This window comes from Halichoerus grypus, chromosome 8, assembly GCF_964656455.1.
Source record: "Halichoerus grypus chromosome 8, mHalGry1.hap1.1, whole genome shotgun sequence".
In the NCBI taxonomy this organism is placed as follows: domain Eukaryota; kingdom Metazoa; phylum Chordata; class Mammalia; order Carnivora; family Phocidae; genus Halichoerus; species Halichoerus grypus.
In genome coordinates, this window is record NC_135719.1 from 11,563,473 (window position 1) to 11,583,305 (window position 19,833).

The 19,833-nt window shown below is 46.4% G+C and overlaps 1 protein-coding gene and 1 long non-coding RNA gene across 5 annotated transcripts in view; both read right to left on the minus strand.

The window, feature by feature from the left end:
- Nucleotides 1–10,774, minus strand: part of FAM174B (family with sequence similarity 174 member B) — a 37,707-nt gene extending 26,933 nt beyond the window's left edge. The window contains exon 1 of the mRNA XM_036075540.2: nt 10,256–10,774. Within this exon, the coding sequence (XP_035931433.1) occupies nt 10,256–10,605 (350 nt within the window). The 5' untranslated portion in view covers nt 10,606–10,774. The remainder of the gene's footprint in view (nt 1–10,255) is intronic.
- LOC144382727 (uncharacterized) overlaps nt 1–19,833 on the minus strand; it is a 614,132-nt gene that overhangs the window by 437,866 nt on the left and 156,433 nt on the right. The gene's annotated exons all lie outside the window — the stretch shown is intronic.

Here is a 19,833-nt window from a genome sequence, read left to right on the forward strand (position 1 = left end):
TTTGTCTCTGAGACTCGTAAGTTTTACTATTAGATGTCGGGGTGTTGACCTATTTTTATTGATTTTGAGAGGGGTTCTCTGTGCTTCCTGGATTTTGATGCCTGTTTCCTTCCCCAAATTAGGGAAGTTCTCTGCTATAATTTGCTCCATTATACCTTCTGCCCCTCTCTGTCTTTCTTCTTCTTCTGGGATCCCAATTATTCTAATGTTGTTTCGTCTTATGGTATCACTTATCTCTCGAATTCTGCCCTCGTGATCCAGTAGTTGTTTATCTCTCTTTTTCTCAGCTTCTTTATTTTCCATCATTTGGTCTTCTATCTCACTGATTCTTTCTTCTGCCTCATTTATCCTAGCAGTTAGCGCCCCCATATTTGATTGCACCTCATTAATAGCCTTTTTGATTTCTACTTGGTTAGATTTTAGTTCTTTTACTTCTCCAGAAAGGGTTTCTCTAATAACTTCCATGCTTTTTTCAAGCCCAGCTAGTATCTTTAAAGTGATGATTCTGAACTCTAGATCTGACATCGTACTAATGTCCATATTGAGTAGGTCCCTGGCAGTCGGTACTACCTCTTGTTCTTTTTGTTGAGGTGATTTTTTCCGTCTTGTCATTTTGTGCAGAGGAGAATAGATTAATGACAGAACAAAATGCTAGCAGGGTAACAACGTCCCCAGAAAATATACTCTAAACCAATCAGAAAAGACCTGAAGCAGGGGGAAAAGAAAGGGAAAGAAAGAAAAAAGAAAAAGAAAAAGATAAAAACAAACAAAAAAAGAACAAAACAAAATAACCAGAATATGACCAAATATGATCAGGGTGGCACATAGATCAGTACCACACACTAGATTTTGGGTGTATTTTGGTCTGTTAGAAGAAAGTGCCTCCCAAAATTTTAAAGAAAGAAAAACTTATATATGTACAAAAATAAGGGTTGATATGATGAAGGGATGGAATATGACTGTAAAGATGGGAATTATAAAAAATTTTATAAAAGGAATTGATAAGAAGCTGTTTGAAAAAAGAAAGAAGAGGATTTTAAAAAAAAAAGAAAAAAAAAGGGAGAGAATGTGATCAGGCAGGGGAGTAGAAAAAAACCATACACTAGAGATTTAGGGTGTATTTTGATCTGTTAGAAGAAACTATCTCACAATTTTAAAGAGAGAACAACTTATATATATATGCCAAAAATACGGGTAACTACTATGAAGGGATAGAATATGACTCTAAAAATGAAAAATAAAAATTTTTTTAAAAAAGGCATTGATAAGATGTTGGTTGAAAAAGGGAAAAAGAAAAATTCAAAAAAAGAAAAAGTTAAAAAAAAATTAACTTTGAAAGACTAAAGAATCATGGTAAAAAAGCCATGAATTCTATGTGCAGTATTCCCCTAGCGCTGGAGTTCTGCCGTTCTCATTGATCAGTAAACCTGGTCTTGGCTGGCTGTTCTTGCTGATCTTCTGGGGGAGGGGCCTGTTGCCGTGGTTTCTAAAAGTCTTTGCCGGAGGCGGAATTGCCCCACCCTTGCCCGGTCTGGGCTAAGTAATCTGCTCGGGAGCTTTTGTTCCCTGCAAGCTTTCCCTACAGCTTTGGAGGCGGTGAGTGAAAATGGCGGCCTCCCAATCTCTGCCCCAGAGGAGCCGAGAACTCGGGGTCCCGCTCCTCAGTGCGCCCCCAGAGAAAAGCAGTCAGTCACTCCCGTCTCCCCGGTCTCCGGCCGCACTCCGTGCTCACCCGGCCTGTGACCGCGCGTTTCTATCTCCGGCACCCGACCCCGTGTGGAGTCTCCAAACCCAGCAGATCCCTGCGGTGCGCTCCCGCACCGCTCCTCCCTGGGGGAAGAAGGTGAGTCTCCCCAGATCTGCCGCTTGTTGGGTCCCTGCTGGAGGAGCAGTGGCCTGACTGTGCCGCGGATCGCGGTCTATGACAACCCCAAGGTGAGAGCCCGCGCCTGGGCTCCGTCTCTGCAGCCGGCTTCCCTGCTCCGATACCTGGGAGCTCTGCCGCACTCAGGCACCCCCGGTCTTTCTGTGACCCCGAGGGTCCTGAGACCACACTGTCCCGCGAGGGTTCCACCCCCCACTTAGCCACCGGAGTGACGTCCCTCAGCGGAGCAGACTTCTAAAAGTTCCGATTTTGTGCTCCGCGGCTCTATCACTTGCCAGAAGCGGCCGACGGAGGCCCCTCCCCCGCCGTCTATCCTCCCGAATAACGCCTCGGATTCACTTCTCCGCACGTCCTACCTTCCAGAAAGTGGTCGCTTTTCTGTTCAGAGAGTTGTAGCTCTTCTTTTCTTCGATCTCCTGTTGAGTTTGTAGCTGTTCAGAATGGTTTGATCCCTATCCAGCTGAATTCCTGAGAGGAGACGAAATCCAGGTCTCCTACTCCTCCGCCATCTTGCTCCTAAGCACAGATTTTTTTAAGTGAAACCATGACAACATGCTTCTAAATTCATGGTCCCAGAAATTCCCTCTGCAAAGAGTTAGAACCAAAGCATCAGCCATAAGACTAAAATACCAGCACAGCTCCTGAAGCCTTCTCTGCTTAAATCTGGAAGCGTGCTATATAGACACTAACACAGGGGACCCCCACCCCTAAATGCACCTCATGTGCCAAGACGGATCTGCGTTTGCAAAGCCCTCGAAACTAAGGTGATCGTGGGCATGAGAGTTCACAGGTAAAGCCACGTAAGGCAGAGGGCTCAGCATTAAATTAAAGAGGGATTTTTCTCCCTTCCCAGTTTGATAGAAGAAATCAGTGGCAGGTGCCGGGTCCTCACAGGCACATTAATAAGAGCAGCCATGAGGTACCTCCTCCACTCAGGGTCCTATGTGTCCAGGGAGGCTCACGCAGGTTAAAAAGTCACCAATTACATTTGAAAGGCCCAGAGGCAGATGCACCTGCCTGATTATTTTGGCCAAATGACTGTATCCTCAGTTACAGGCAGAAGCAAGACCAAAACGTTGGGTATAAACTACATCTGTTTTCAGAACCATATTTTAAAATACAGTAAGACTTAGCTGTTTAAAGGGGAGCCAGGGACTCGGTTGACTCCATGTCATTCTAAATATCCCCGTAGGCCTTGGAGGTGTATATGGCAATTAACGCTGGGCACTGAAAGCCCAGAAAGGCTCAGTACACTGCTTACTTCAGACGACCAACAGCGTCGCAGCCCAGACTCTCAGGGAGCGCCGGCACTTCTGACATCTCGGGCTCAACTGTTCTTTGTTAAGGGGCTGTCCTGTGCACTGTACAATGTTCTGTAGCATCCTTGGGCTCTCAATACTAGGTGCCAACAGCATCCCTCTCCGCAACTCATGACAACCAAAAATATCTCCAGGGGCGCCTGGGTGGCTCAGTAGTTGAACATCTGCCTTCGGCTCAGATCATGATCCTGGGGTCCTGGGATCGAGCCCCACGTCGGGCTCCCTGCCCAGTGGGGAGTCTGCTCCCTCTCCCTCTGTCCCGCCCCACCCCCACTTGTGCATGCGCTCTCTCCCTCTCTCTCTAATAAGAATAAAATCTTTTTTAAAATTATATATATATATCCAGACACTTGCCAAATGACCCCAAGGGGGCAAAAATCCTCCCTGGATGAGAACCACTTGAGGGAACTTATGTTTCCCATGTCCTTTGACTTTGTTTTTTTAACTTTACAGAAAAAGGAATCAAAGGTACACTCTACCCTCTTTTAAAAAAATAAAAAAATCTGAATTTTTTCTGTCTTAGATTTATTTAACACTCTTTCTTCACTGTCATATATAAAATTAAATGGGGGCGTGGGATTGGATGAAAGTGGCCAAAGGGTACAAACTTCCAGTTATAAGACAAATACATACGGGGGGTGTATTGTAAACACTGCCAGACGGTGTACCTGGGAGCTACTTAAACCAGTAGATCCCAAAAGTTCTCATCATAAAGAAAAAAAAAGGGCGCCTGCGTGGCTCAGATGGTTAAGCATCTGCCTTCGGCTCAGGTCATGATCCCAGGGTCCTGGGATCGAGTCCCGCATCGGGCTCCCTGCTCCTTGGGAGCCTGCTTCTCCCTCTGCTTCTCTCTCTCTCTCTCTGTCTCTCATGAATAAATAAATAAAATCTTTAAAAAAAAAAAAAAAGAAAGAAAAAAATGTTTTCCCTTTTTTTGTTGGGTATCTCTATGAGGTGACAGATGTTAACTAACGCTAATCATTTCACAACAAATCTAAGTCAAACCATTAAGCTGTACACTCTCAACGTGCACAGTGCTCTATGTCCACTTTATCTCAATGAAACTGAAAAAGAAAGAAAACAGAAAATCCACTAAAAAATTAAAAATTACGGTAAACATGTTTCACTTCTATAGCTTTTCCCCCAATTCAAAACCTTGGTCAAACCATCAGAAATGACCTAACCCTACACAAGCTGCCTAGTCTCTCTCAAACTCACATAAAGAGACTTAACTTGCCAACCGCGCTCGGCTTAAGGCTTTGGTTCATTAAAATAATATTCTTCTACTAACGAGCAATAACTAAAACCATGTCAGAACGGTAAGTTTCCCCAAATCCCAAAAGTAGGAAGCTGTTTTGCTTTCTCTTAAATAACATCGTTCTTATTATAAATGTGAATACACGGACAATGGGAAATTTGGGGAATCCGGGCTAGGCAGGAGAGTCTTCGTTCCTTTTCAAAGAGCTGGCTTAGGAAAGTAACTGAGCTTCTGGGGTCCCAACATCCTCAGGACACGGCGGCGTGCACGTCTGCCATTCATACAAGGGTGACAGCGGGCAGTGTCAGACCACCTGGAATTCATCTTCCTCCCCATCCCCCAGGAAGCACCAAAACCCTCCTTCCACAGAAGAGGATTTTACAAAGCTTTTGAAATAAGAAGTGGCTGGGAAAGCAGCCAGCAGAGATCTGGGAGAAATGTGGCCTGGGCAGCGGAGCTCGGAGACTCGCCAAGATGGGGAAGGGATCCCCACGGGGAAAGGAGAGTCGTGGTGGAGGTGGTGGGTTCCCTGCCTTGTCTCCACCCTGTTCAGAAGACCCTGGAGAGTGAAGTCAGACTCCTCCCAGATCTCGAGTGAGACCTCAGAGAGCACATGGGGCATTAAACTGGCTTATTACTGACGCCACACAACCCACCAGATATTTCTAAACATCAAAAAATTAGAGGAATTGCGGTTTTCTACTTCCTAGACACAGCCTCCTTGTTGATTCCCTTCCAGCTCTCAGAAACATATCAGGTAACAGACCTGAGGGGACAGCTGGGCAGCGCGCACACACACACAGGGTGCTGGGCATGCAAACTGCCTTTCCCTCCTTCCAATGTTGTCTCCAGTCTTAAAACAGCGCTCCTTAATGATCCAAATACATGAAAAAGTGTCAATGATTCTGCAGATGGAGAGATCTGCTTGCTTAAGTATGGGAAGGGGGGCTGCTGCTCAATCTCAGTAGAAACTGGGAAAATGCCAAACAAACCAATGAGAGACCAAATTACACCCATCTACCTGGAACAATGAGAAAGTCAGATGGTACTAAGTACCTCCCATCTATGATGCGAGAACCCTCAGGCACTACAGGTGGGGGGGCGAACCGGTACAGACTAAGGAAAATCAAGTACGAGTAGCTCTGGGACCCAAAAATCCCACTTGTCGTTTACATCCTAGACGCTCTCATACAGGTCTTCAGGCCTCAGATACACCCAACGACAGAGCAAGGAGCTGACCCTACACACAGGGAGAGCAGTAGTGAACATATGTCCGCTGTCAGGAAGTTCAGATCATGTAAAAACATAACCTGAGGGGCGCCTGGGTGGCTCAGTCGGTAAGCGTCTGCCTTCGGCTCAGGTCATGATCCCAGGGTCCTGGGATCGAGCCCCGTGTCGGGCTCCCTGCTCGGCGGGGAGCCTGCTTCTCCCTCTCCCACTCCCCCTGCTTGTGTTCCCTCTCTCGCTGTGACTCTCTCTGTCAAATAAATAAACAAAATCTTTAAAAAAAAAAAAAAAAAACATAACCTGAAAAATAATTATCACCCACATCCACAAATGTGCACATACACATAGATTTCTGTGCATGTTTGTTATATGTATAATTTATTATTTAAATGAAAGCATACTACACGTGCTATTTTATAAACCATTCCACTTAGTGATATATAATATTAGATCAACATCATCATTTTTTTTTTAAGTAGGCTCCACGCCCAATGCAGAGTCTAACACGGGCCTTGAACTCACAACCCTGAGATCAAGACCTGAGCTGAGATCAGGACTCAGACGCTCAACTCACTGAGCCACCCAGGCGCCCGAGCATCATCATTTTTAACAGCTGAAGAGTATTCCATACTTTCCATAAATTATTGAACCGAGATCCATTGTTAGATACTTAGGTTACTTAAATATTTTCACTACCAAACAGAACTGCTCTGAAACTTCACTGCCCAAGCATCTTGGCTTCCTCTCCCAATTAATAGAATTAGAAGAAAGAAGATGTATCACAGTGAAAAATGTGTGTACCTTGGGGATGAAATTGCTTCATTAAAGGTATACGTATTTTTCATTACTATATATATTCTGTGCTTTCAGTTTTAACGGTTTCCTTGGATCCACATTTTTTCTGTTGTCTGGCAGGGTGGCTCCTTCAGGGAGAATAGACAAATGGGCTAGGGTTGCTGCTTTATAAGCAGTAACCTGACTACCCTCTTCCTCCCTGGTCTGCGTTGTTAAGGAAATGGAGGGTCACCATCCAAATGAGTTCCTACCTCGAAGGTTTCCGGCATCAGCCATGCATCTAGTCACAGAGGACTTTCTGAGGAGCATCAGTAACACAAAATACTTGTGCGTTCCACACTCATTTGCTAAAAATATCTTCATTAGAGGCCAGTGTGTGCTTGGAGGCTACCTGGGGTCAGAGAGACACAAAGGATCAAGGTCCAGCTCTGCTCTTGGGAGCCCCCCAGGCTGGAAAGCAGAGGGACACGTTCAGTGACTGTCTCCTGTCTCAACTCCACAAGGGACCTTCAAAACCCCAGCGTGCTCTGGGGGGTCTGGAGGGCCCTGGCTGAAGAGGCTTCTCAGAGGGAACAGAGGAGGGCAAAGAGCAAGGACCTGGCCGTGTAGTCATGATGGCAGAGGGGACTCCAGGCAGAGGGTCAGAGTGGGGCAAAGCATGCCAGTCCCAGGCCACGTGACCCCCTGGAGAACCCCTGGAATCCCAGCGGGGCTGGAACAGTAGGCAGAGCCGACACAGGGGCTCAAGAGGGAGGCGGCGCCCTGTGTATGAAGAGCCAGCATCGTCCGCACACTAAGGAGCTTGTGCATGGGGGCGTCGGTGGACAGAGGAAGGACGAGACCAGATAGGGAGGATGGACAGGGGCAGGGACGAGACTGGCAGCAGGAACAGCAGTGGACGCGTGAAGGCTATTGCTAAGACTCGGACACAAGGTAGGGAGCCAAGCCGGGCAGAAGCTCTGGCAGGTGCAGGAGCTCCCATGGGAGAGGGATGCGGGCACGGGCAGGACAGCCAGCCTCCGGGTCACTCGAAGGGTGGAATGGCCAGGACCCAGTGACAACACAGAAACGGGACACCCACCCAGAGCAGCAGGTGGTCGGGAGGCCCGATGAGCTGAGCCTGCTGAGGACTGCGGAGGGGGGAAAGGCCACGGTACAGACCACCGGCAAGATGGGCCACCAGCCCCGCCTCATGTTCGAGACTCTGGCAGGTAACTCAGTCTGCTCCCTGGAATGTAACTTTCTCCTCGGCAAAGGAGTGCACGGGGACTGTGTGCCATCAAGGCCCTTCCCAGCTGTAAAATGCTCTAATTTCCTGTCTGCCTCAGAAACCAGGGTGGCAGTGGGGCACCTGCAAACTCACCCCCGCAAGAACACATGCCTGGAAGAGGAGGCAGATCATACACCTAACCAGCTTCTACGAAATCAGAACCTCCTTCCCAAACTGCGCAAACCCTCCAACGAGGCCTGAGTGCCGGCTCCCCCCCTCCCGCCCCCAAACACGCAGCTCACATCCGGCCACATGCTGCTTGCTTTTCTCCCCCACCCCTGGGTAATAAGGAGCAGACTGGCAAAATAGTTCAAATGCCTTCTTAAAAAGTACACTGCCTTGTAGGCTCGGAGGCCTATTTTGAGCAAAATGTTTCAAACTCCATGCTCAGAGCTGCTCTAGGCATCAAGGCTCACTCCAGCAGAACAATCGGGAAGTCAGTAAAGGACCATTGTGCCTCCACTGAATGCCAGGCCGGCACGGGACACCGAGACACTGGGAGGGACTGGACATCCCTGCAGCCCAGGGCTGTCTGCTGAGAATGGGAGCTTGGCACTAAACCCAGCCACCCAAGCACGGCCTGAGAAGGGCTCTACAGAAGATGGGCAAGGCTAGGGCTGGGGCAGGCCAGAAAAGCAAGTGAGGGTCTCACTCAGATGTCCAGAAAACCACACAGAGGAAGGAGCCTGGGAGCTGGGTCTTGGGGCGGTCACGGCAGGTGTGGAGCAGAAACTGGCCCCGGGGTCGGCAAGCACAGGCCAACACCATGGAGCATAAGGAAACAAGCAAGTGACAGAGAGGAGACTCAGAAGGGCTGGCTAATGGCCGCCAGATGGGCTGGGGCCAGTCTGTAAGAGCCTTGAATGCCACACCCAGGTAATAGCTACACAGGGAGCCACTGAAGTTTGTAAGCAGAAGAGTGAGGGCAGGGGAAAGGATTGGGGTAGGGGGAGATTCAATGCCCAAAGCACATCAAGGGGGCCAGCACAGTGAGGAACAACGCGGGCTGTGCCAGGGCAGAGGATGGGGGAGATGGATGTGGAAACATGCCCCCCACCCCCCCGGCCGCTCCATTTTCTCAGGACCTCTGGCATCTAATCGTACAGATTCACAAGGAAACACCTTGACTCATAGTCACACGACAACAACAACAAACCTCAACAGATAACTCTCCACCCTGCCTCTCCAGGTCTGGTTTCCGCTCTTGTGCTGAAAATGCTCCCCAGGGTGGAGAGCCAGCCCCTGGCCCCAAACCTCCAACAGCTGATCAAACAGCAAAGCACACTGTCTACACTTGGAATGCCGGTGGTGGGCAGTGAATAATGGACACACACACACCCAGATTTCCCAGCGGCCCGCTTGAGCAACAGGACACATTTGGTTCATTTCCTGCAAAAACAGGATTTCCCAGGCATTTGGGGAAAATGTCCTCCTTGTATCCCAGGTAGCTTTTCCCATCTCTACTCCAGGGACCCAGGTCCTCCTTCCTCATTTCCCAGACACTTTCTCCCTGAACTTGAGCAACTGACAAAAGCCTCCCCAAGACCCTTCATGCCCCTGGGAGTCTTCACTGGGACAAGCTCTGTCAGGCAGGGGAACAGGAGAGCCATTTGCATCCCCCAACAGAAAGGCCCTGAGACCACCAAGGGTCGCCAAGCATCCTGGAGTCCAGCTCCAATCCCCGGTGCAAAGCACACCTCCAACACATGTCCTGGGCACATCCCCGAGCTCTAGTCACAGCTTTTTTTTGTTAGCACAATGAAGGAAAAAGGAAAAAGGCAGGTGGGGCATTAAGAAGCCTCGGAGGTGGGCGCCTGGGTGGCTCAGTTGTTTAAGCGTCTGCCTTCGGCTCAGGTTATGATCCCAGGGTCCTCGGATGGAGCCCCACATCGGGCTCCCTGCTCAGCGGGAAGTCTGCTTCTCCCTCTGCCTCTGCCGCTCCCCCCGCCCCCGCTTGTGCTCTCTCGTTCTCAAATAAATAAATAAATAAAATATTAAAAAAAAAAAAAGGCGCCTCGGAGGCAAGGGAGGAAGGACATAAAGGTGGGTAAGGTTAAAGGCAGACGGCCCTGGATTCAAATTCTACCGCCACCACTGAGTCTACTTGGATAAACCGCCCTGCCTCTCCGGAGATTTTTTTTTCCCCCATCTGTGAAATGGGTATAAAATAAATTCCGTGTAAAAATAAATACGGAATTATCAGAATCGGTAGCGCTACTGTTAGCTTTAAACATTAGAGAGTTCAAAGGAAGCCAGTATTCGTGATAGCCGTCGTTAAAGGAGGCGAACGTTTCTAAAACGTGTACGGGGAGCGCACTCCTGCCGGGCAGAGCCCGGGGCCGCCCGGCCAGCTGGCGCGCACCGAGCCCCCCAGCAGCGCCCCCCCAGCGGAGCCGCGCGCCCCGAGCGTCTGTGCGCGCAGGTGTGGCGGGCGCGCGGTGACAGCAGGCTGGCGGGGCAGGGCGGCCCGCGGGGGAAGGACAGGGGGCGGCGGGACGCACCTGAAGACGCGCAGCAGCAAGCAGGCGATGAGCAGCGCGGTGAAGGCGCACGCCACTATCACGGCCGCCTTCAGGGTGGGCAGGTCGCGGAGCAGGCTGGAGATGCGGGTCACCAGGGCGTCGCCGCTGCTGTTGGAGCTGCCGCCGCCGCCCGCCGGCGCCGCAGACCCCGTCCGCGTGGCGTTCCCGGGCCCCGGGCCGGGCGACGGCCGCGGTCGGCGCTCGGGCTCGGGCTCGAGCTGCGGCGCCGGGGCGGACTCAGCTCGGTGGGCGCGGGCGGCGGGCGCGGCCAGGAGCGCGAGCAGCAGCAGCAGCGGCAGGAGCGGCGCGGGCGGCGGCGCGGCGCGCATCCTGCGGTCGGGCTGCCGGGGCCCCGCGGGGGCGCGCGCGGCTGAGCCCGGGGCCCGCACCGGCGCCGCCGAGGCCTGCACCCGGGGCTTCCGCGGCGGAGGCGGCTGCGCGGTGCTCGGCAGGAAGCTGCGGAGCCCGGAAGAGCCCAAACCGCCGCCGCCGCCGCCGCCACCAACACGTTGCACCGAGTCATTCGACGGGGCCGCGGCCCCACGTGGGCGGGGCAGGCCACCGGGCCGGGGTGCAGGCTGTGTCCCGCTCCGCGGCTGCCCCAACCCCCCGCCCCCCACCGGGGCCTGGAACCCCTTCATGGAAGGCAATCACGGTCAGGCTCACTACTGTGCAAGCTCTGTGCTTCGGAGTGGACGTTTTATTTAGTTCATTTAATCCTAAAACCCTTTTAGGACACAGGTATTTCTTCATTCTCATTGAATCATTGATTTAGGACCCAGAGAGCCAGCTCACAGCATCCCAGATTGTGACAGACCAAGAACCAAAGTCTATGGGACCTGGAGGTAAACCCCCATTTTACAGATGAGGAAACAAGCCTCCAGAGTGCCTAGGCATTGCATTATATTTTAGCATCTCCCCAATTTCCCTCTTTCTCTCAAAAGAGTTTCTTATCTTGTGGCATCAATTTCCAGACATTTTGCACCACTGCTTATGAACTGAATTGGGAAGTGCATTTCTGCATTCATACCTTTGCTGTGGAACGAGTACTTGGAGGGATTGATAATCTCCCTCCCATGATAAACCCCTGGCCAGGCTTATGAAAAAGAAAAGAGAAATGACCCAAATAAATAAAATCATGAATGAAAGAGGAGAGATCACAACCAACACCAAAGAAATACAAACAATTATAAGAATATATTATGAGCAACTATATGCCAGCAAATTAGATAATCTGGAAGAAATGGATGCATTCCTAGAGATGTATCAACTACCAAAACTGAACCAGGAAGAAATAGAAAACCTGAACAGACGTATAAACACTAAATAAATTGAAGCAGTCATCAAAAATCTCCCAACAAACAAAATCCCAGGGCCAGATGGTTTCCCAGGGGAAGTCTACCAAACATTTCAAGAAGAATTAATACCTATTCTTCTGAAACTGTTCCAAAAAATAGAAATGGAAGGAAAACTTCCAAACTTGTTTTAGGAGGCCACCATTACCTTGATCCCAAAACCAGACAAAGACCCCATCAAAAAGGAGAATTACAGACCAATATCCCTGATGAACATGGATGCAAAAATTCTCACCAAAATACTAGCCAATAGGATCCAACAGTACATTAAAAGGATTATTCACCACGACCAAGTGGGATTTATTCCTGGGCTGCAAGGTTGGTTCAACATCCGCAAATCAATCAATGTGATACAATACATTAACAAAAGAAAGAACAAGAACCATATGATCCTCTCAATAGATGCAGAAAAAGCATTTGACAAAGTACAGCATCCTTTCTTGATCAAAACTCTTCAGAGTATAGGGATAGAGGGTACATACCACAATATCATAAAAGCCATCTATCAAAAACCCACAGCGAATATCATTCTCATGGGGAAAAACTGAGAGCTTTCCGCCTAAGGTCAGGAACTCAGTAGGGATGTCCACTATCACCACTGCTATTCAACATAGTATTAGAAGTCCTAGCCACAGCAATCAGACAACAAAAAGAAATAAAAGGCATCTGAATCGGCAAAGAAGAAGTTGATGATATGATAGTTTATGTGGAAAACCCCAAAGACTCCACCCCAAAACTGCTAGAACTCATACAGGAATTCAGTCAAGTGGCAGGATATAAAATCAATGCACAGAAATCAGTGGCATTTCTATACACCAACAACAAGACAGAAGAAAGAGAAATTAAGGAATCGATCCCATTTATAATTACACCCAAAACCATAAGATACCTAGGAATAAATCTAACCAAAGAGGCAAAGAATCTGTACTCAGAAAACTATAAAATACTCATGAAAGAAATTGAGGAAGACACAAAGAAATGGAAAACATTCCATGCTCATGGATTGGAAGAACAAATATTGTGAAGATGTCAATGCTACCTAGAGCAATCTACACATTTAATGCAATCCCTATCAAAATACCATCAACTTTTTTCAAAGAAATGGAACAAATAATCCTAGAATTTGTATGGAACCAGAAAAGACCCCAAATAGCCAGAGGAATGTTGAAAAAGAAAAGCAAAGCTGGTGGCATCACAATTCCGGACTTCCAGCTCTATTACAAAGCTGTCGTCATCAAGACAGTATGGTACTGGCACAAAAATAGACACATAGATCAATGGAACAGAATAGAGAGCCCAGAAATGGACCCTCAACTCTATGGTCAACTAATCTTTGACAAAGCAGGAAAGAATGTCCAATGGAAAAAAGACAGTCTCTTCAACAAATGGTGTTGGGAAAACTGGATAGCCACATGCAGAAGAATGAAACTGGACCATTTCCTTACACCACACACAAAAACAGACTCAAAATGGTTGAAAGACCTAAATGTGAGACAGGAGTCCATCAAAATCCTAAAGGAGAACACAGGCAGCAACCTCTTTGACCTCAGCCACAGCAACTTCTTCCTAGAAACATTGCCAAAGGCAAGGGAAGCAAGGGCAAAAATGAACTATTGGGACCTCATCAAGATAAAAAGCTTTTGCACAGCAAAGGAAACAGTCAACAAAACCAAAAGACAACTGACAGAATGGGAGAAGATATTTGCAAATGACATATCGGATAAAGGGCTAGTATCCAAAATCTATAAAGAACTTATGAAACCCAACATCCAAAGAACAAATAATCCAATCAAGAAATGGGCAGAAGACATGAACAGACATTTTTCCAAAGAAGACGTCCAAATGGCCAACAGACACAACAGAGCACTTTTGTGCTCAACATCGCTCGGCATCAGGGAAATCCAAATCAAAACCTCAATGAGATACCACCTCACACCAGTCAGAATGGCTAAAATTAACAAGTCAGGAAATGACAGATGTTGGCGGGGATGCAGAGAAAGGGGAACCCTCCTACACTGTTGGTGGGAATGCAAGCTGGTGCAACCACTTTGGAAAACAGTATGGAGGTTCCTCAAAAAGTTGAAAATAGAGCTACCATATGATCCAGCAATTGCACTACTGGGTATTTACCCCAAAGATACAAATGTAGTGATCCGAAAGGGTACGTGCACCCCGATGTTTATAGCAGCAATGTCCACAATAGCCAAACTGTGGAAAGAGCCAAGATGTCCATCGACAGATGAATGGATAAAGAAGAAGTGGTATATATATACAATGGTATATTATGCAGCCATCAAAAGGAATGAAATCTTGCCATTTGCAATGACGTGGATGGAACTGGAGGGTGTTATGCTGAGCGAAATAAGTCAATCAGAGAAAGACATGTATCATATGACCTCACTGATATGAGGAATTCTTAATCTCAGGAAACAAACTGAGGGTTGCTGGAGTGGTGGGGGGGTGGAAGGCATGGGGTGGCTGGGTGATAGACATTGGGGAGGGTATGTGCTATGGTGAGCGCTGTGAATTGTGTAAGATTGTTGAATCACAGACCTGGACCTCTGAAAGAAATAATATATTATATGTTAAAAAAAAAAAAAAGAAAACCCTCTTACACTGTTGGTGGGAATGCAAGTTGGTACAGCCACTTTGGAAAACAGTGTGCAGGTTCCTCAAAAATTTAAAAATAGAGCTACCCTATGACCCAGCAATTGCACTACTGGGTATTTACCCCAAAGACACAGATTACTGAAAAGAAGGGCCAAATGCACCCCAATGTTCATAGCAGCAATGTCTGCAATAGCCAATCTGTGGAAAGAGCTGAGATGCCCTTCAACAGATGAATGGATAAAGAAGATGTGGTCCATATATACAATGGAATATTACTCAGCCATCAGAAAAGATGAATACCCAACTTACATCAACATGGATGGGACTGGAGGAGATTATGCTAAGTGAAATAAGTCAAGCAGAGAAAGTCAATTATCACATGGTTTCACTTATTTGTGGAACATAAGGAATAACATGGAGGACATTAGGAGAAGGAAAGGTAAAATGGGGGTGGGGAATTGGAGGGAGAGATGAACCATGAGAGACTATGGACTCTGAGAAACAAACAGGGTTTTAGAGGGGAGGGAGGAGGGGGGATTGGTTAGCCCGGTGATGGGTATTAAGGAGGGCACGTACTGCATGGAGTACCGGGTGTTATACGAAAACAATGGATCGTGGATCACCACATCAAAAACCAATGATGTATTGTATGGTGACTAACATAACATAATAAAATTAAAAAAAAAAAACTAACGATGTAATGTATGGTGATTAACATAACATAATAAAATTTAAAATATATATATATACAAAAAAAAAGATAGTAGGAGGGAAAAATGAAGGGGGGCAAATTGGAGGGGGAGATGAACCATGAGAGACTATGGACTCTGAGAAACAAACTGAGGGTTCTAGTGGGGAGGGGGGTGGGGGGATGGGTTAGCCTGGTGATGGGTATTAAAGAGGGCACATTCTGCATGGAGCACTGGGTGTTATATGCAAACAATGAATCATGGAACACTACATCAAAAACTAATGATGTAATGTATGGTGATTAACATAACATAATAAAAATAAATAAATAAATAAATAAATAAATAAATAAATAAATAAATAAATAAAATAATAATCTCCCTCCCAGGCTAAAGTTTTAGTCTCCAGAAGTAATTGACTTGCTACCTCTGGTTTGTAAACTAAATGATGCTTAAGTGGAGAAACACAATTGTGGAGGGTTCCAGTGGGAGGTCCAAAGGTGGGAACTGATGAAGAGCACAGAGGGCTTTCCTGGAGCATTAGAAACTACACTGAGGACCTTCCACCTTTCACCTTGAGGATGGATCCTGGCAGGAAACTCTCCAGTGGTGACTGAACAGGTAAAGACACATGACAAGAACTCACTGACCTTAGGGGCGCCTGGGTGGCTCAGTCGGTTAAGCGGCTGCCTTCGGCTCAGGTCATGATCCCAGGGTCCTGGGATCGAGTCCCACGTCGGGCTCCTTCCTCGGCGGGGAGCCTGCTTCTCCCTCTCCCTCTGCTTGGCACTCCACCTGCTTGTGCTCTCCCTCTATCTCTATCAAATAAATAAATAAAAAATCTTTAAAAAAAAAAAAAAAAAGAACTCACTGACCTTAAACAGCTCTCTCCTGATCCTGCTAGAGAAAGAGACAGATAAATAAAGATACTACTGTGTATCAGTTAGCTGTTGCTGCCTAACAAATTACCTCAAAACTTTGAGGCTTAAAACAGCACACATATATTATCTCACAGTTTGTGTGGGTCAGGAATCCAGGCATAGCTTAGATGAGCCTGCTGTTTTAGGATCTCTCACAGGGTTATACTCAGGTGTTAGCAGGTGCTGGGGTCTTATCTGAAGGTTCAACTGGGGAAGGACCTGCTTCCAAGTTCAATCAGTGGTTGTTGGCCAGATTCGACTCTTCACAGGCTGTTGGACTGGCAGCCTCAGTTACCCACTGACTGATGGCCAGAGGTTGCCCTCAGTTCCCCACCACGTGGGCCCTTCCAATATGGCAGCTTGCTTCATTAAAATGTACAAGTGTGGAAGCTGGAAGCTGATAGAGAGTCTGCTAGCAGGGCAGAAGTCACTATCTTATGGAACTTATCATAGAAGTGACATCCCAACACCCTTGCTATATTCTATTGGTTAGAGGCAAGTTACAGATCTTGTCCACACTCGGGGGCGGGGGGGGGGAGGGATTACACAAGCGTGTGAATATCAGGAAGCAGAGATTATTCCGGCCATCCAGGAAGATGCCTGCCACTGTATGTGATTCATTTTGATTTAGTGGGATGAACAATAATCAAGTTATCACCCAAGGAATGCTCTTTGAAATGCATGTTGAGTATTCTGGCATGCCCCAGTGGTGATAAATTTGGACAGAGTCTCTTCCGACTCTAAAATGCCACTTTATGGTATGTCAGAAATGTTGCTTTGGTAGAAAGTCAGCATTATGATATCACCACAATAGAACTTATAAAAGAAGTTCCTTAAAGAACGATCTCTAACGCCCATGACTTTGCAACACTGCCTTCAAAGCATAAGCCTCAGATGTCACAGGCTCATATTTGTGTCCTTATCAGAAATTCCTGTGTAGTAGAGCAAAGAGTTCCTGGGCTTTGGAGTCTCTCAGCTGGGATGATGAGGTCTGACCACTGAGTGGCCTTGACCAAGGTCCTTAACCATCAAATCCCAGTTCTTTTTAATGCCTAAAATAAGAACAATAATACTTAGCTCAATTAAGGTCATTTGAAGCACTCATAAGAAAAGAGAAAATATTAGTACCCTTATCTTTCTTTTGCCACAATTCCTGGACCTATGTAGACTTATTTGATTATTTAACGTTGACTTAACACCAAGAATGTAAAAAGCACAAATGTTAGGGTTTTTTTTAGTAAAGTGAAACTTTAGAATCTTTCATTCTTCCTGATTATTTGCTGTGCAAATCATCATAACGAAGGAGTTATTTATAAATTGCCCTAGAGTTCTTTAACACATTTAGATTCAACCATCCATAAACGGTGACATTTTTAACATGGAACACCGGTGACATCAACAGAAACCAGCTCTGGCTGATTTCAGAAAAAGGGAGTTTACTGGAAGCATGTTGGATTGCTTCTAGAATCAACTGCAAGCTACAGCAGAAATTCTAAAAGTATAGTCTGTGGACTCCTGGGGGCTCTGAGACCCTTCCAAGGAATTTTCAAAGTGAAAACTAATGCTGTTATAATACTAAAACGTTATTTGACTTTTTCACTGAGTGAACATTTGCACTAATGGTGCAAAAGCAATGATGATGAAAACTGATGGTGTCTTATTTCTCCAAAGAGGACATCCAGATGGCCAACAGACACATGAAAAGATGCTCATCATCACTTTTCAGGGAAATGCAAATCAAAACTACAATGAGAGATCACCTCACATCTGTCAGAATGGCTAAAATCAACAACACAAGAAATGACAGGTGTCAGTGAGGATGTGGAGAAAAAGGAACACTCAGGCACTGTTGGTGGGAATGCAAACTGGTACAGCCACTGTGGAAAACAGTGTGGAAGTCCCTCAAAAAGTTAAAAATAGAACTACCTTACAATCCAGCAGTCGCACTATTGGGTATTTACCCAAAGAATACAGAAACAGTCATTCAAAGGGATACATGCACCCCGATGTTTATAGCAGCATTATCTACAATAGCCAAGATATGGAAGCAGTCCAAGTGTCCATCGACTGATGAATGGATAAAGAAGATGTGGTATATATACACCAAGGAATATTATTCAGCCATAACAAAGAATGAAATCTTGCCATTTTCAAGGACATGGATGGAGCTAGGGTGTATTATACTAAGCAAAATAAGTCAGGCAAGACAGACAAATACCATACGATTTCACTCATATGTGGAAATTAAGAAACAAAACAAAAGGAAGAAAAAGAGAGAGAAATAATTCAAGAAACAGACTCTTAACTATAAAAAACAAACTGATGGTGACCAGGGGTGGGGGGTGGACAGGTGATGGAGATAAAGGAGGGCACTTGTCGTGATGAGCACCAGGTGATGTAGGGAAGTGTTGAATCTCTACATTGTACACCTGAAACTCCTATAACACTGTGTGTCATCTAACTAAAATCAAAATAAAAACTTAAAAGAAAACTGATGGTGTCTTATCATGTATCATGACAAACTATATTCATAGTAATTGTATTCTTCACAACCTGCATAATAGCTAAAAAAAAAAAAAAAGGAGTCAGTTTCACTTCAGAATAGCCTTGATATAGCCATGAAATTATTAAATCTTGACCCTTGGGGACAGAACATTTTAATATTACATGTGTTGAAATGGGAAGTATGAGGGGCTCCTGGGTGGCTCAGTTGGTTAAGCGACTGCCTTCGGCTCAGGTCATGATCCTGGAGTCCCAGGATCGAGTCCCACATCGGGCTCCCTGCTCAGCGGGGAGTCTGCTTCTCCCTCTGGCCCTCCCCCTCTCATGCTCTCTCTCTCTCATTCTCTCTCTCAAATAAATAAATAAAATTAAAAAAAAAAAAAAAGAATGAAATGGGAAGTATGAAAAAAGCACTTCTGCTGCACACTGAAGCATGATGATTGTCTTAAGAAAAAGTACAGGTGCAATTCTGAGAGTTGCAAACTGAAGAAGCCACTTTTTTTTCACAGAATACCATTTGCTATCAAAAGAGGGCTTGACAAAGTTCAGGCAGGCATTTTCTCAAAAAGGAACAAGATGAACCTGTCACTTCAAGGATAACAATCGACAGTATTGTAGCCAATGATAAAATTCAAACCTTCCAGTGAAAATTTGAATTTCGAGAAAACTTGTCAATTAGGATGCTTTCTGCAGTAAGCTAGACTGCTTCTCAATCCTTCAAGACTTTTCTGATTAGCTTTCTGATTTAGATATTATATAATGAAATATGTCAGACTTTAGATGATCTGCATAAGGGGCGCCTGGGTGGCTCAGTCGTTAAGCGGCTGCCTTCGGCTCAGGTCATGATCCCAGGGTCCTGGGATCGAGCCCCGCATCGGGCTCCCTGCTCGGCGGGAAGCCTGCTTCTCCCTCTCCCACACCCCCTGCTTGTGTTTCCTCTCTCTCTATCTCTCTCTCTGTCAAATAAATAAATAAAATCTTAAAAAAAAAGAAGAAGAAGATCTGCATAAATCAACACACCAATTCTTCTAAATGGCCAATGTGCAATGTTACAAAATCGTGTGGCAGTAACATCCATTCAAAGTGCAAGATAAACAAATGGATTTGGATGAAACAAAGTGCAGTTCATTGTTATGGTTTTAGATTTCACATTGCAACTGATCTTTAAGAAGCTACCAGTTGTGGGGTGCCTGGGTGACTCAGTCAGTTAAGCATCTGACTCGATTTTGGCTCAGGTTCTGATGTCAGGGTCATGAGATCAGACCCACCTTGGTCTCCACACTCACCATGGAGCCTGCTGAAGATTCTCTCTCTCCCTCTCCCTCTGCCCCTTCCCCCTGCTCCTGCTTGCTTGCTCTCTTTCTGTCTCTGTCTCTCTTTCTCTCTGTCTCTCAAAAAAAGAAACTACTAGTTGTAAGTTTTGGTGTACTATCAAAGAAGAATGTCCATACTCTCTGAAATGGCTATTAAAATTCTCCTCC